General features: G+C 37.0%; 1 protein-coding gene across 1 annotated transcript in view; it reads right to left on the bottom strand.

Moving 5' to 3' along the window:
• Positions 1 to 17555, bottom strand: part of TMTC2 (transmembrane O-mannosyltransferase targeting cadherins 2) — a 233093-nt gene that overhangs the window by 87677 nt on the left and 127861 nt on the right. The window contains exon 3 of the mRNA XM_014888760.2: positions 7453 to 8281. Within this exon, the coding sequence (XP_014744246.1) occupies positions 7453 to 8281 (829 nt within the window). The remainder of the gene's footprint in view (positions 1 to 7452; positions 8282 to 17555) is intronic.

The raw sequence follows: 17555 nt of genomic DNA, 5'->3' as shown, positions 1-17555 counted from the left end.
TCAAACGAAGAGAATCTTCAGATGTGCTCAAATGATATATGTCAGATTTGGAAAACACAAGTTAGTTCATATCTAGGTAGCAGTTTTTCATAACATTTCAAGTTGTCTGATTTTGTTTGTTTTGCTTTAAATCACTTAGAAAGACAAGACAAGAGCCTGTGAAGCTTTGCCTGCTGAAACATATCTTCACTGGTATGGAAATATAGGTGGCAGAAAGGAAGGTAGGTAGGTCATAAAATTACCTCCTTCACTTATCAGTGAAACTAATTAAACACACTGTAACTCTTAACTAGCATCTTTAATAGTCCATATTCAAAATTCCTTCTGTATTTTAAGACCTCAAAGGAAAGTTCAGTGTGCTAGAGCATCTAAGGAAAGGGAAGGAAAGGGCATTGAGAATTCAGTCATTCTATTTCATTATTTTTTCTGCAACTTAAAATAAAACTATACATAAGCCTCTTGTCACATACTGTAATTGCATCAGCCATCATTTACTTTTTGGAAGCATGAGGATGGGCAACAATGACAGTTTAGGCTTAAATAAAACCCCCTGGTACAGAGGGGAAGGTATTTGAAATCTTAAAATACTTGTATTCATCTATCTACATTGGGATTTTATCCTACCACAACTGGTGTAAAAAAAAATATATGTAGATTACTGCACTGTCCTTATTAAAGGTTAGTTTCTCTGACAGATTTATGTAAGTAGACCTGAATATGTGTCGATACAAAATCCATTACAGGTAGGAAAATGATGACATGCAATTCAAGGCAAAAATTTTAAATAAAGAGGAATTTTTCCAAGTTGTCATATTTTGAAAAAAAGACAAAATAATGAAACAATTGGATGATTATCTAATGCACTTAAACAAACATGCTTGGCTTGAGAACCAATTCAGATAATCTCATTTTCCTCTAATTAAAAGTAAATCTTTTCCACTGAAGAAAAACCCAGGCTAATTACACAGAACACACAAATAACGGACCAAAGGTCTCTCTTTTAATCAAACTGCAAAATAAAATCTATCATTTTCTGGAAAAAAAAAAAAAAAAAAAAAAAAAAGCCATTTTGCTTGATATTCTACAAAAATTCATGTTACCAAAGCTGATTCCTCCTTGACAGTGCCTGGGTTTATTTTTCCTATACTGTAGTTTTCAGCCCAGATGAGTTTGTTGAATGATTTTGCAGAGCACCTCAGGGAAGACAGGAGAAGAAATGACAGTCTGATTGGCTCATGTCTCAATGTCTCATGTTTGTTTTTTTAAAAAAAGCCTAACTATTAGTTAATAATAGTTTCTTTCCTATCCCCTTGCATTTTAAGATTCATAGATTAGAGATGCTGTTGTACTACACTCCAAGGGGAAAAAAACCAAATCCTTGTTTCCAGACCTCTACACATATAGAAAGGAAGAACATATTTGATATCCTGCTGAAGAAGAAGCACATCTCACACTGATTTGGGTTTCAGAGGAAATTACAGCACTTCGAAAGAACTGGGAGCGAGAATACTGTCACTGCAGAATAAATTTAGAATTTGAATTGAACTGTAAACCACTTTCCTTCAGCTCTTCACCATATTTGGCATAACCAGATTGTTTTGCTGAGAGTGGGCTGCCTGTGCAATGCTCAAATGCCCTAAATAATTATGGCTGTTTCCCAAACACCTTACAAATGACCATTCCTTCTACACTGTTTAATCATCCAGAGTGGCACTACCATCCATTTAGAGAGCCCCACACTGTTTTCAGGGAGTAGGCTTTTTATTTAATTTTCAAACAATTATAGGTGGTTCATTTGAGCTAACTCTTTCCAAGCTGTGTCCTAGTTCTGGCCAGGACAGAGTTAATTTTTTTACAGGAGCCAGGCAAGGTGGTGCCTGTAGTCCCAGCTACTCTGGCAGGCATGGGCAGACCCTAAGGTTATTCTCCCATCACTTGCAAGATCTCTCTCATTCCTGTTGTCAAGGGAGAAAGAGAGCATTTGGGAGAGTCTGGGTGGGGAGCAGTATCTTAAACCACAACAAACTTTTAAGAGTGGCAGACATAAAAAGTACTTCCAATTTATTTTAAGAACCCTGTAGAACATTTATCCTTCAAATTCTGACGTTTTTGTTATGAACAGAGAAACCGAATTTATCATGGTATACCCTGCATAGTTCATATATAACAGACTTATAGAGCCATAATATTATATATTATAAATGATACTTTTAACGTGCAATTCTAACCTATGATTTTGTTACCTAAAACAATCATTGCATCTGCTATTCAGTAGCTGTTAGAAAGGGTCTTACTGGTGGCTGGAAACATTTTATACCAATGAAAGATGATACTTTCAAGTAATTTCTTCTTTAAAAAGTAGAAAGCTGAAAATTATTATAGAAGTCAAGGAAAATATCCACTGCAACATTTAGTCAAAAAAGACTAAGTATCAGAAAGTTCCATAAAAATATTGGGGAAAATGGATGATTACTTGTTATTATGTTTCTCTGACAACTTCTAAAAATATTAAGTGAAAAGCACGTCAAGAATCACCATAATGACTATATATTCTGACATATATTTATCAAGTGGCTTAGAAGGGATATTATATTGCTATAAATACAGGGAGGTTTTAAAACTACCATGAATCATCAAAAAAAAGAAAAAAACTAATATGGTAATAGGTAATATGAGTTCCATTCCAGAGAGAAAAATCGAGATTAAAGTGGTTTGTTCACAGACCAAAGAAGAGTTCATTAGCAAAATTAAAACTAACTCATGAATGCCTAACTCCAGATGGTATGCTCCTATCACTGGTATTTCTTAACAGTGATAATATGCAAAACTTTCAAGTGTATTTATAAGCAGGTTTTATATGTTTAAAATCTGATGTTTTATATGGTAATCTGTGCACTAAAATCACTTTCTCTCCCAAGCCTTTTTTCCCCAAATCCATATTTTCTATTCAGTGCAATGTTATATTAATCACATCATTAATTTTATTATTATTGACATTAAATGAGCCAAATGAAAAAGAAAAAACTACTGTATGGAGTAGTATTTTGGGCTGTTGGGCCAAACATGAGTTTTGGAGTTTTACTGACAAGCTACATATAAAAAACCTGAATATACGTACCAAAACCCTGAAATGCAGTCCCAAATGCTCAAACTATTTTTAAATGCCCTATGTGGTATTTACTAGGACACACACCACTCTATTTAGGGGATATAACAAAAATGCAGAGTGAACATCAAGCTGTGTGTCAGAGCAGAAGCTATTGAAAGCTCTAAGGGTACTAGAGGAGATCTTGTCAGCATAATGCAAGCTTTTAATAATTAAATATTTGAAGAATTCTGTACCTTAAGGTATTTAATCTCCTTTGGTTTCCAGTCATCAGTAGTGATACCAAAAAAATAAAAATAATGGAAAAAATGTTTTATTGCATCTTTTTTGTTTGTGGTAAATATGGCTTCTCTACCTAGCTTAGTACAAGGCATAGTAACTGTATTTCCTCACTGAACTGTTAGATGAATTTTTAGTTAAGGATCCACTTTGTGCAGCAGGTCAACTATTTCCTGGAAGGATCCTCAAAGCATACTTACAAATGCAATGGTACCAGAAGACTAAAATTTCATCAGTAAATATGATCAAGCAACTAATACCTCTGGGCAGTCTAGCAGTTTAAGCCTCTCTGTTTTCTGCTTCTTTAATCAATGTCTGTACCAGGTATGGGAAATATATTATAATGATCTTTGATGTTCAAGTGAGCACTGCAAGGTATGAAATGACCCAGAGGAAGATCATACTTTTTGAAGCTTATTTTCGGTACCGCAGGGAAAACTAGAGTTAATGAGGCATAATAAGCACAATTATTTCGTGTGTCATTACTATTTTATATTAAACACAAGGTAATCATCACCACAGAATGACCCTCAGTCTAACCAAAAAAGACGTGACAGCTACCACCCACTTTTAACTTCTTTTGTTTGTTTTTACGTTTTGGGAGGCTTCCTTTGCTTTACAAGAACATTCAGATAATGAGAATGGTTTTATATCAGTTGGGCTGCTCATTAAGTTGAAGTCAGAACAGAGAAGCACTCGTGTCTTTCCCTCCCTACGGTCAAAACATGCATACAGCCACTTCAGAATCCGTAAACTAAATTAGTCAGTCTTGCTATTTCTCCCTCAAGTGCTGACAGACTGTAACAAGGTACTGCTTGGACCACTTAAAAGGTATTTGACGTATTATTCATAATCAAAACAGCAGAACAAGACCAGTAAATATGCAGCTAAGGCATCCCAAGTCCTCATCAAGACTCCCTCAGCCAAGAGATGGCAGCTGCCTGCCATACAGTGAGGCAGCCAGGAAAGCTGGCACATACAGGGCAGTTTGGAGGCAGCTTCACCACCTTCACTTCAATCTCTAACAGATTTTTTAAGAGATAATCCATGCCCCACACTTTTAAGTATTTTTTCCACATTGTCAGTGATTGACAGAAACAGCCTGGAGAAATGCAAACTGCAGAAAGGCTGTGGCTGCCTGCAGGAGTAGAGGCTTTCTCACCTGCAGCATTACACTACTCTGTCTGCACTGCCTGCAAGGCACCCCTGAAGGGACCAGAAGAAAGAACCAGTGAGGTGATTATAACCCATTTCTTCACTGAGGATTGAAGATGGAGAAGCTGCTGAATATGTTTGCCTGAAAGTCTCACAGCAGCAGACGAGATTTTAATCTTACACATCACAACACAGAGGACCTGATAATAAACCATCACCGAATGAGACAACTCCATTTCCAAAGCAGTTCAGCCACACGAGTACACAAATGCACCCATGCTAAAAGTTTGCCTTGAAAATGCCCTGATGACTACAGCACATCAGCTCAGTGGTGCACAGCATTTAGCCATCAGTGGCATTCATCCTGCCAGCCCAGAATACAGATGGATCCTGAACAAAACACTCATCTTTTTGCTTTAGTAAAGCTCGCCTTCACAGATTTCTATTTCTTTATCGGTCTCCACACTGTGAGTTTTTCAAGGGATACCTCGTTGCTTTTTAGACTACAACAAAAGCAGCTCTTGTTCAGAAGCAGCTCTTTGCAGGAGATGAGAGAAAAAGCAGAACTATCAGGGAAAATGATCCTGCCACTCCACAATTTTCGAAGTAAGAAAATACTCTTGAGGAGAAACTTGCTATGAGTTGAGGAAAGAAGAGAAATGAGGAGTGACAGCCTCTCCTTAGTAGCCTAAAAATAAGGAAAACACTTAGTCCACTCTACATTTCACTGAGTAGCCCATTGTCCCACTCTCTGAATAGCCTATTTATCACTGGCATTCATAAAACTAGGAAAAAAAGAGGCAAACAAAAATAAATTGTTTTTCCTATGTCAACCTCATTTAATTACTGAAGAGTAGTTTGAATAGTTGATCTCCTAATGCTTTGGCAGGATTGGCATCCAGTCTAGTCCAGTCAGGGCTGCCTGACTATATAAGAAATATAAAATAAAATTAGCATAGTCAAAGCCAGGGATAATCTTAGAAATATTCACAATAATGAATAGAGTTGGGTGACAAGTCACATTAGCTAGGGGTTTCTTATACCCAGCCTTGTTTCAATGTGTGTGGGCTAGTAAATATTCAGCAGAAGTTTAACAGGATATTTTAAGCAGATTTATTTAAGTCAGCTCAGTCATGTCTATATCGTCACATTGACATACTGTCTTTGCTTTTACACATCTTACAAGACACTTAATGTCAGCTTATACAGCAAGAATCCAGACAATCATATACACATGAGTCTGAGATGTGTATGATGAAAACAGCTCATCTTGTCTCCTGGGAGTATAATACCCAGTAGTCTAATTTCCAGACAATGCTGCAGCCAATCCTACTATTGGGCAAAAACTAGCACTTTTTTTTTTTTTTGATCACAAAATTTGGCTCATTGCAAGCAGACAACTATTAATGACTGGGGATCTCCACCAAGTACAAAAAATGGAACATGCATTAACTAACAAGTGCTTATACACTTTTCTTTCCAAGGAATTCCAGTGTTTTAATACAAGTTTTATATTGTGACTAAGCTTGTAAGTCTCAGAGCTTCATATAATCACTCTAGTGTGCTGGCTTACTGTTCAGTTACTTCATTTCTTGCTCTCCTGCACTAGTTTTGAAAAAAAAATGTAAACCAAATGGGATGTGCTGGTTTCACAATTTAAAAAACTCACTACAGCAGTAAGTTTAGTAATTTTCCTAGGTTGAGAAAGTATATAAAGACTTATAAAATCAGACTGACAAACTACTAAAATGCTGCTTTGCTAAGCATTTTTTCTGCCAAATCTACTTTTTCACTCCCTATCAGCTCACAGTAACTACCTGCCTTTGCCTCTTCTTACCACAGTTTTTTAGGCGATGGCATGATATAACTGTCTAACCAAAAAGCACAACTCTATCAGCAGATGACTTTGCATCATATAATGGATTTCTGAGCAGAGGACTGAGAAAACTCTAGTATTTAAGTGCTGTCAAATTTTTCTTTCACAGACAGGCAAAGCAATCAACTGATCCCTTCTCAGTTCTGATGAACTGTGAATAAGGAAGGCTTAGTCAATGTCTACATTGCACTCACAGGTGATATTTTGACCATTCTCATATAAACTTGCACATGTGCCAAGAGCAGTACAGCCAGGCAGCATGGAGTTCAGGATCCAAGCTGGATCTGCCATACATGCTTGAAACCACATAGCCACAGCTAAACATTCTTACTGATACCTAAATTGGCAGGTTTACTGCCTCTTTGGATATGTTTACACTAGCTGTGGTCACATCTCATTACAGCATAGATATAACCTTTGAGACATGGCTGGGCACTGTTACAAATAGCTGATATTTACACATGAACAGGAAGGCATAAGTACTCGACAATAACTCTTTACAGTACTCGTAGGCAGGGGGAACTACAGTCATTTCCTAGGGCTGAATTATATGACCTAATTTCCTCATTTTTATTATGTAGTACTGACGTTACTTGCATCAGATGAAAAAAAGGAACAGCACTTCCCTGATGCTGTCCTTTACTATTTCTTGTATTTTCTAATTATAGAAAACAGAACATTTTGTAAACTCACAAAAAAATCTTCACTAGCATGCTATATACCAGATTCCAAATGGAAAAACACCAGGGTGGGCTCTATAACACTAATAATGCATCTATAATTTCAAAATACAGAACTAATACCACTGAAAAAGAAAGTATCCCCTTACCTTTTCTTCATGTTAATGCCAAACCTGCAACACCTAATCAAAACACATTCTTTCTTTTCCCCATTTTTTAGTAATGCACATACCACTGCAACTTGAAATGACATTTCTTAAAGTGTCCTCTTTAGATGTAGCTAGTAAAATCAGACAATTCAAAGGCAAAGACAGACACGAATAAGCAAAGCATTCACCATAAAGAGCAAAAATTACCTTTAGCAGGGTTTACTTTTATCCCTGACCTATACAGCATCTCCTCATTCTGCCAGTCCCCATTCCTGACAACAGTCTTGAGTCCATAGAAAACAATTAATGCAGCAGTGGAACAAAAAACCAAGTTCTTCAGAAAGCGCTTTTGGGCTTTGACATAAAGGGCCCTGACACCTACTGTAACCAGCAGGCAGAAGCCCATACTAGGAACATACAGCACACGCTCTGCTATTACAAAGCCAACATAGAAAAACAGGTTTGTGGCAGGAACGAAGGGCACTATTAACAAAGAGAGAGACAGAATGACAATGTTCTCGGTTGAAGGAAGCTGCAGTTTCTGAATTTCATGCTTTTTTAGGCCATTCTCTTCTTTTGATGCAAAGCTTGACTTCGCCTCCAGTGTCTTGTACTCCATCTCTGGGTGGCAGCTATGCCCATTAGCATTTTGCTTGCCATTCATTACAGTTTTCCCATTGCATTCTCTCTCATTGCTGGAGCCCTTCAAGCTAAAGTAGGCAAGCAGGAGGAGTCCTGCATAGAAGGCCACAGTGTGTAGATTCCTCCAGTCACTGACGGCTTTTAGAAGAGGCACAGCATCCATAGACCAGTCAAAGCTGAGGGTGTCTGGGCACAGCAGCAGCCAGAGGTTCTTGGTTGGCAAGTAAAAGAAGGTTAGAGTACGTGTGAGAAAACTGTCTGAATCAGCTGCTGGATTGTCAGAATTAGAAAAACTAGGGGGCTTGTTGCCCATCCAGTATAAGCGAACACCCAGCAGTGCAGTTCCCCAGGAGGTCAATAAACCAATGCTGAAGAACAGGGTCAAATTCTTTCTCTGAAAAAAAAAAAATAGGAGAAATCAACATTAGGTATTTAGTTGTATAAATTAATTGTATAAATTATACACAAAAAAGAACCAAGAAAATATCTGACAGAACTTTTTTTCAGTAATGGAAACAAACACAGCAATCTCCATCTCTGAAATCTGGATCATGCTATGTTGGGGTACATTGTTGGCTATAGACTAAAGGCATTGGCTCTTTCATTTAAGATGTATCAAGAATGCATCTAAGTTGAGCCTTCAGACATTTTAGGGCTGTCAGTCCTTGCTTAAGATTTAGTTGTGTAATGCTTTGGAAACTCTTACTTTAGAGGAATTTATGGAATCTTACATTAGTTCCTACATAACTTCCCAAATCCCTTCTCTGTTGCTGGCTGTGACCAAAACACCAGTTTCCCTTAGCTAGATTTGAAGCCTAAAGGATGTTACAGTTCCATTTTCCTTAATCAAAGTCACTCCTGAGGCATTTCACTAGAGAACTGATTATAATTTCCAAGAAAGCAGGAGAGGAAAACAGACACAGATCCCATATTTAGGTCTCCTAGCTCCTACCTACTAACTACAGTGATCACTTCGAGCTATCAGGCCTACCTACTACTGAAAATCCCAATCCATTTTCCAAAAACACAATAAAGTTTCACCTCACTGTGAGGAAGGGTTTCTCTACATCGAGAGTGGCAGAGCACTGGAACAGGCTGCCCAGAGATGTTGTGGATTCTCATTCTCTGGAGACATTGAAAACCCACCTGGATTTGCTCCTGGCCAGCCTGCTCTAGGGTGACCCTACCTTGGCAGGGGGATTTGAGCTGGATAATCTCCAGAGGTCCCTTCCAACCCTAACGATTCCACGATTCTGTGATCTCAGAGCGAACAATACATTGGAGATTTTTCTTCAAGCACATCATAATCAGAGCTCCAAAACCTTTTACATCTTCATATGCATCTAAAAGAATATTAGGGGAAGCAGGCAGCTGATTCCACCTACTAATATCATCATGCTAGCAACTTGAAGAATCTGCACTTATTTATGGAATAACTGAACATTTTCTAGCAAGGGCTGCTTCTTGAGTAAATTCTGCTCTCAATTACATGGGCATGCTTAATGAAAGCTGGTTTACATTACTCTCTCTATATGTAGAAACTAAAATATATTTATATTTTATATTTTTATATTTCAATTTCTCAGATGCCTTTTGTAAGGAAAGAAAAAAAAACTATTTGCCAAATAGTTCCAGGTACAGAATAAGTGCTTTGCTAATCTTTCCCCCATTATTAGAAATAATTATTTGTCAATCATTTTTCATTTTATTAGTTGTTTTTTTTTTCCATCTCACACTACACATTCCTGGGATGATTATTCAATGTTTACTTAGTTATTCATAAGCAGAACCTCACAGTAGAATGTTTTATCTTATTTCTACAAAACAACTCATTTTTCTCCTTTGTGGGTGGATTAAACCCTTAATATCCTGAATTACAGATGATTGTGTTGCTCCATTTTATGTCAATTACTAATAGTTTTCTACAGTTTACTGATGTTCTACTAAGGAGACACAGTCTAGTAATGATAACTTACAGTTTATCTTATAATGTATCAGGAAGAAATTTATACTTTTTCGCATTTCTATAGAGTTCCTCGTTGTGAAGTTTAAAACATTAAATGTCAGTTAGATTAATTCATTCAGTTATGCTACATTATGGAATTTAATGGAGGCATTAGTAGGGAACAAACAAATTTATAATGGAAACATATATGCACTTGGATTGCAAACATCTAAAAATCACTGGCACTTTTTACACATGAAGCAAAGCCTGGGTCCAGATTTAATTTGCTATATTAATACCAGTTTGATTTACTAGCTTTTTTACATCCTGGATAATGCACAATGTTTTGGTAATATATCAATCAAAACCTTCATCTTACACATCATGATAACTGACTCCCCTGAAAGTCTATTAGAACAACTTACTTTAATTTGTAAGCTGGATAATACTTCACAACTCTCTTCACATACAGTTTCATCCATGCCTGCCAAAACTATTTAAATGCTTTTAATGTTATAAAGCAGTGTAAACTGGTTATCACTGCAACTCCCTACTAAGTTTGTATTTGGAATAAAAAGATTATTCAGATTTCACGGATTTGCATGGATGTCCTCATAGTAAAACTTCGTATCTCCAGTTCAACTTTTCCTTTCATTCTCATCATATTTTTCTACATGAAATTTTTTCTGCCCAACCTTCTGGCTCAGTAATTTTTAAACTCATTTCCTTGAAACATACATATAAACAATTCTCAAATGTTAAATGTGACCTATTTGCTCTTTCATACATCCTTCTTATGAATCTCTTATGAGGAGGCTGCTAAGACAGAAAGAAGCTGGGAAGTAAAAGATGGTCTTTTTTGTTTGAGTTAGAAATAGTCTTTTCTAGAAGGCTATATACCACTTGAAAGATTAAAATATCCCAAATACTAAGGAAGTGAAACTTGATTAACAGATGAAAAGTGAGCTTTCATGGACCGATTAGGCTGCTTTGTTATTTTGTTAATACTTACTTAACAACTGGAAGAAAATCTCACTTTCTGAAATCCTAACCATTGCACTTTCCAATTAAATGCCAAGAAAGTTCCCATTACAAAGCTCTCTGAAAAAAACGTGTGAGAGCAGATATGCTATTCCTCCTGGGTAAGAGTGAAACCTAAAAATTTTCAGGTTTTCCTCATATGTTAACCAAATACTAAAAACTGCCTCTTGCTTTATCCCAAAAATACTAACAATCTGTAGCTCAGAGCTAATCATTCCTCACTGCTGGAGTAACTATTTGCAGCCTCTGAATTAAGCTTTACATTTAAGGTCTGTAGCACCTGTAGGTTTTACAAAGAACACAGATTATCCATATACAAGTCTTGCTACAGCATGACACACAGACTTCTTTTACTATTTTTAAAGCATTTTACATTATTTTCAAATGGAATACCTAAGCATTCACTCAATAGACCTCAGAGATATCTGAGTATGTTTCCCACTCCAGCGTATCAATTTATCATGCTGTATGGCATTAGTCAACTGGAGACTGAGCTCTGGTAGATTCTTAAACTCAGTTAACTGACCACAGGAGTGAAGTGCAAATTTCCTGTTGCTGCCTCAGACACAAATGGTTTGCATTCTTCCCCGAATTTCACACACGGATCTTTTCAATAGCCAGTAGCTTTACAATCTTTTAAAATTAACTACATGTTAAGTATAGTTAGCAATAACCTGTATAATACTGACACGCCAGTGTGAATTTTCAGATTTCAGAGGAGGCTCAGTCTGGAGGAAAGAAGAATCTGTCCCTAACACTTAAACGTCTGTCACAATAATTTCCAGTCGGATGCCCTTTTCCTTTCTCTTTTTTAATTTTTAGTTTTAAAATCTCACAGACAGCATTGGCCTAGAAGGGAAAGACAAACTCATTCCCCTTTTTTTCCCCTCTCTCAACATTCATGACTTTTGCATAGCTTTTATCCTTCTGTGCTAATATAGTCACAGATAATGAGAAAAGTTTAGCACACATTTTGGCTTTACTTTCTTTAAGGCTTTGGAAGAAAATCATCCCAGTAATTTATTAAAATTAAATAATATAGCCAGTTCCCCAGTAGACTTTTGCCTGCAAAGGAAGTGCTTTCAAAATGAACTCTGCTGAGAGAAGCACTTTCACTAGTAACTCTTCTTCTGAGCCTCCTGACAGCCTGTGCTACTCTGATCTAATTGTGTACATTCAGTGCAGTCCAGGAGCAGAAGAGATCCTCTGTAATGCTTGGCAGAAAGGATTTGGATTACTATACTCATGAGTCCTAATCCAGCCCATCTGCCATACGTTGACACCCCCATAAATCCTCTAACCTTTCTTAAGTAGCCATTTTCATCTGAGGAAAAAAAATGAGCACTGATTTAGATCAGATTTAACATGTCTCCTGCCTGCTAATAGACTAGTATCACCACTGCAATTTTAGTATTTGTGACTGTAGAAACCTTTTCCATCACCCTACCAAAAACCATCTGCATGACCCACCCACATTGCACATTTCCTTTGCATTAAATCCTAATTCCTCACTTCATTATATTGCCCTTAAATAAGGCACTGCAGCAGATTTCTTAATTGGTCAGCCACTGCCAAAACTCAGTCATCACCTAAGTGATATCCAAAGCATTTTCAAAAGACACTGTTCTTTTAACCTCACATTGTCCATTTCAAAAGCAGCATTAAATATGGCACAAGGCTGAGACAGCCCAGATATCAAAATCATCACACACAAAATGTTTCTCAGAACTCGGGAAATGCAGAGATGAAAGAAGATGTGTCATCAGGCATTACTCACAGGAATTTCCTTCCAAAATTAGAGTTCCTTAAATATATGTTGGCTTGAAAACTGGGACTTCCAAAAGTAGTTAAAATGCTGCCAGATCACTAGACTGATAGCATCTTCTTCCCACAGTAGGTAGAGGTTCCTGGATAACAGATCAGCCAAGCTGGAGCCAAACTACAATTCAAAACATCTCCCCACCAGGAATGAAGCTACTTGCTACAACTCCTGCTGGGTCACAGTACTGAGACAGAAGTGGCTTTGAACGCTGCCTGATCACCTGCCCAGTTTGTTCCTGCTTCCATGGCCCAACTAAATGAGGTTTACCCATTTTCACTGGTGAGTCAACAACTGACCTGAAGGTGTGTTTTTTATCAGAGTTGGAACTCTGTCAATAGCTTGTCCAATATTGGGACTAACTGTGCATATATCATGACATTAACTTCTAGTGTTATGACCCCACACAATTCTTCTCCAACAAGGAAGTCAGTGCATTCACAAAACAGCTAAAGATTATCTGTACATACTTTTATTGTAATTAGCCTGCAGCAAAAATTAAAGAGTCCTTATTACTACTGATTTGCCTTACATTAATTTGAGTTATAAATACTGGCATTTAAAAATGCCAAAATCTTACTCTGAAATCCTTCACTTTTTATTATGAATTTTTAATTATCAAAACAAACAAACAAAAAAATCCTAAATCACAAAGACTCTAACCTCTCCACTGAAAAATTGTTATAAGGACTACAGGGGAAACAATAGACTGCATTTAAATCAGAAACTGCATGAACACTGGAGATAGTACAAGAGCAGAAGGACTTGATACAGACAGAAGAACAGAACAACAAAGCCTTGGAGAAGCAGATAAAGCATGTAACTTAGGCAACCAGAAGTCGTGCAAAACACAAGCAGGATGCCAGCTCAGCTCTGCAAGGTTGACAAAGCAAAACAATGATATCACACTTACTCAAAAGTGGGAGTCAAGGCTGGGTTTCAGCCACCTGAAAAGGACACTGAAGACCACAAAAAGAAGACACCAAAGAACCATAAAAGAACTTCTGATAAGGGCTGTGACTATGTAAATAAAGTGATACATATATTTCAAGTAAGCAGGGATAGCTAATGATATGTAATTAGAGTGTATGGTAAGAATTCTGTTTACCCAACACTTGGGGTATTTGATTACTGAAAGGATCATTCAAATGCCCAACACTGCAATAAAGAATGCCTGCTTTGTAATACTCAAATCTGCGTTAGAAAATATCTATTTGCCAATTTCAGTATGAAAACACAGTATCTTGATAAATCTGTTTTCATGATCAGTGCAAGGAAAGACTTTCTCTAAGTCCACACAGCTAAATGCTGTGTGACAATGATGATGCTATGGGTATCTACCCAGAGTTATTCCATCTATGTGCGGCAGCAAGAACTTTACAAAGGAGATCAGAAACCCATTGGGACCAAAAGGCATTCCTGGACTGCCAGACTGCTCAGGGATGCTGTCCAGCACTACTGTTACCACCACACAGGTAGGCAGGTGGTCGTCATACTTGTATTTCATTTAACAAGTATTGTCTCACCCAGAGGTTTTGCAGCGAAGGAAGAATGCTGCACTTTCCATGCTAGACAAAACAGTGAGAGCTCACTGAACACACAAGTATGTTGTAAGGCAGAACTAGAACTCAAAATGATTTTGAAATAACAGAGAAAGGTTCAGAAAAACCATCTTGTATAAAAGGCAGGGGCAATACTGTTTGCTTAAAGGTAGATAAGTATGAGAAGTGGAGCAAGTAATTGGTTCGTCTTCAGAGGAGCATAAGGGATCATCACAGATCACAAGCAACTCTTTTAAACCACTGCCAGAAAGGCAAACACTGTACTGAGGCTACAAATGAAAGCACACCCTCCAAGATGTATGAAGTAATCCTTCCACTCTTCGCAATACTAATAAATTCTAGAAGGATGAGGTTCCAACACAGATCTTTCAGAAATAAAAGAAGGAACTGGATAGAGCAACACGACAGAGTAATTTGTTTAAATTCAAAGGGAACCACAGGAAGATTCCAGCTGTGTAAAATGGAACCAGCTTGCTCCTGCCACTGCACACACACTACAGGGAAGCAGGTCAGTCTCATAGATGAGTGGCACAGTGAGGTGGGGAACACAGTTCAGCACTACGCCTGAGCAAATGGATCAGGAGGCCTGCACAGCCCCAATATCACTGGGAACACAAAGGCTGTACCTGCTCTATAGCTGGCCATCCTCTTGAGTAACAAATATACATGAAAATGAGTACCAACAGCTAAGGCTCATGATATAATTTACATCTCCTCCTTCATCACATTAAGTAAATCTGACCTGACTTTGCAATTTACTAAAGCTGTGTTTATTGGAATAGAGAGATACGCAGTTTTTCTCCTTAACAGTTTCTTCTCTTCCATACAATGTACTGCCATGCTTAAGAAAAGGAAACAAAGTATAAAATGGCTCCTAAGAGCACAGACCGCAATCCTACCAACCAAACAAATAATTGTAAAGGCCAATTTCGTATTTCCTACATTAACAAGAGGGCAAGAAAGAAAAATTAAAGCCTATGAGGTGGTTTAACATGCAGGGGGAGAAAAACACACACTGTTAGAATGTAAACAGACACATACTGACTAATGGATTTTATGAGCAAAAATGTCATTAAATCCCAGGTTAAGCCTCTGGCAATGACTAAGCAACTTTACCAACTCAGTAAAAGAACATCATCAATAACCAATTTCTGCACATGGGATAAATAGCAAGTTGGCTCTAAGTTTGACAGAACAACCTCTCTAGGTGTAAGAAAAGTCTGTCAGCTGGAAGCCAATCAAGCACAGCAGTCAGTTGCTACAGTGGATAACAGGATTCTAGAGTGGATCATGGATAACAACCAGCATTTTATGTGTGGGTATTTTCATTTTTCCCTTTGCCTACTGAAAAAACTCAAGGTGTTTTGTTTTACTTGCACTTTTAAAATACGTCAAAAGAACAAGCAGCAAAGTAGTCTTGCAACTATACTTATAACAAAGAAAATACATTACAATTTTGAACATTTAATTGTAATTCTTCTAGCAAAGCCTAAAAACTTACAACATTTCAAACAGAAACACAAGTAGTATCAAAAGTCTATACAAAACACAGAACCTGCCTATCAACTCAGAAGGCATACTATCAAGGAAGATTCGTTTAAGATCAAGTAGACACTTATTTCCTTAAATAAAAAGGAAACTACTTTTGCGCAGTTATTTTATTTTCAGATCTAGTAGTTTAAAGATAAGGAAAAGATTAAGTGACTCAGAACTTATCTGTAGGACAAACTGAATACAGGCTGTGTTGTAATAAAAAAGTTATTTAAAAAAAACTCACATTCCTTCTACACCCATGAAATATAGTTGTTTATGAGGAGGTACCAAAGGATGGCCCAAAGACACTCCCAAGTAGATAAATATTATGTTTGAGGACAGTACCCTTTAGGAGTAGAAATAAATTTCACAGTATCAGCCATTTACTGGGCACTTATTTTAGATGCAGTGCATATTATAAATAACAGCCTGAAGGACGTCTCCTGCAGTCTGGATGCAATCTCTGTTTAATTACTCATTTTTCTATGCTCCAGTAGGATCACAGTTCAAAAAATGGCAAGTACAAATAACTGGAGAAGCTAAAGGCAACACAGCAATGCCTAACAGTCTTGGAAAGCCTTAACAAAAGTGACTTACACTGAGAAGGACACATCTTCAAGATTCAAAGTCCCACCAACAGCAGATGAAAGGTAACTCACAAAGAATGCTGACAGAGTATATCACCACCACTGATGAAAAGCTTGTTCCCAGGCGTACTGACAAGAACTTGTCTCAAACTTTTAGTCAAAACAAGCAGTCTGAAGCACATCTACATGCCTCCTTTCTCACCTAACCTAGTCTTGCCTCCCACGTAGCTAACCAAGTAGCTATGAAGCACTAGCAATTAAATTCTGGATATATGTGCTTGAAAATTTGAAGAGTAAAACACTGGAGTAAAAAAAAAACAAACAAAAAAACCCCAAAAAACAAACGAACAAAAATCAACCAACCAAAAACTCAAAACCAAACAAGCCAATAAACAACACCTCATAAAAGAAATTAAACAAACAACCTTTCTAAGACCTGACTAGTAAGTACTGCAATCTTGAGAAGCAAGATTGGGAAAACTACCATTTTAATATGAACTTAATTTGTTCCCCTTTTTCCTTAGAATGAAAGCTTTTTAATAGAATTGGTTATGGTCGAAGCCTAATTTAAACAAGAGAGAGCTTGGTATTTTCTATGTTAATTACTGGGGAAGCTTTTTGTATTCATTCCCTATGGAATACACTAAACAGAAATGGGAATGAAAACCTATTAGAAAATGAATAGAGAAAACGAATTAAACTTTTTGTAGCAAACAGTCTTGGCTAACTACATAAGTAATTACTGCTCAATGATAGCAAAGAGTATTTCAAAGATATTACAGGAGTAAAAATGTTCAAATATAGGAACATTCAACCAATAAGTAAAACAGCAAACACTTCAACAGAAAATTTCCTCAAAAATATGCTTGATAAAAGTAACAGAATAGCTTGAATAGGATACCCTCTACTTTATTCCCCTATACATGAAATATGAAGAAAACAATATAAAAATATTGCTGTTAATTTCTTTCTCTCCTTATTCTAGGGATCCTTTTAAGGTGTATTTAAAAGGATATTTAAGCATAGCCTTTTAAAAATACAAACTGCATTACTAGAGTCTGAATCACAGAAAGAGTAAAAGGTAAAGCATTTACTGACGTCTATATTACAAAACCAAATCTTCAGTAATTATGAAAAAGATTAAAAATGGTGAAGCAGAAAATGGATGACACTTTATGACA

The sequence above is a fragment of the Sturnus vulgaris genome, chromosome 5 (genome assembly GCF_052056855.1).
Source record: "Sturnus vulgaris isolate bStuVul1 chromosome 5, bStuVul1.hap1, whole genome shotgun sequence".
Classification (NCBI taxonomy): domain Eukaryota; kingdom Metazoa; phylum Chordata; class Aves; order Passeriformes; family Sturnidae; genus Sturnus; species Sturnus vulgaris.
Note: the sequence above shows the minus strand (reverse complement) of the source record. Positions and strands in the feature narration are given on the sequence as shown.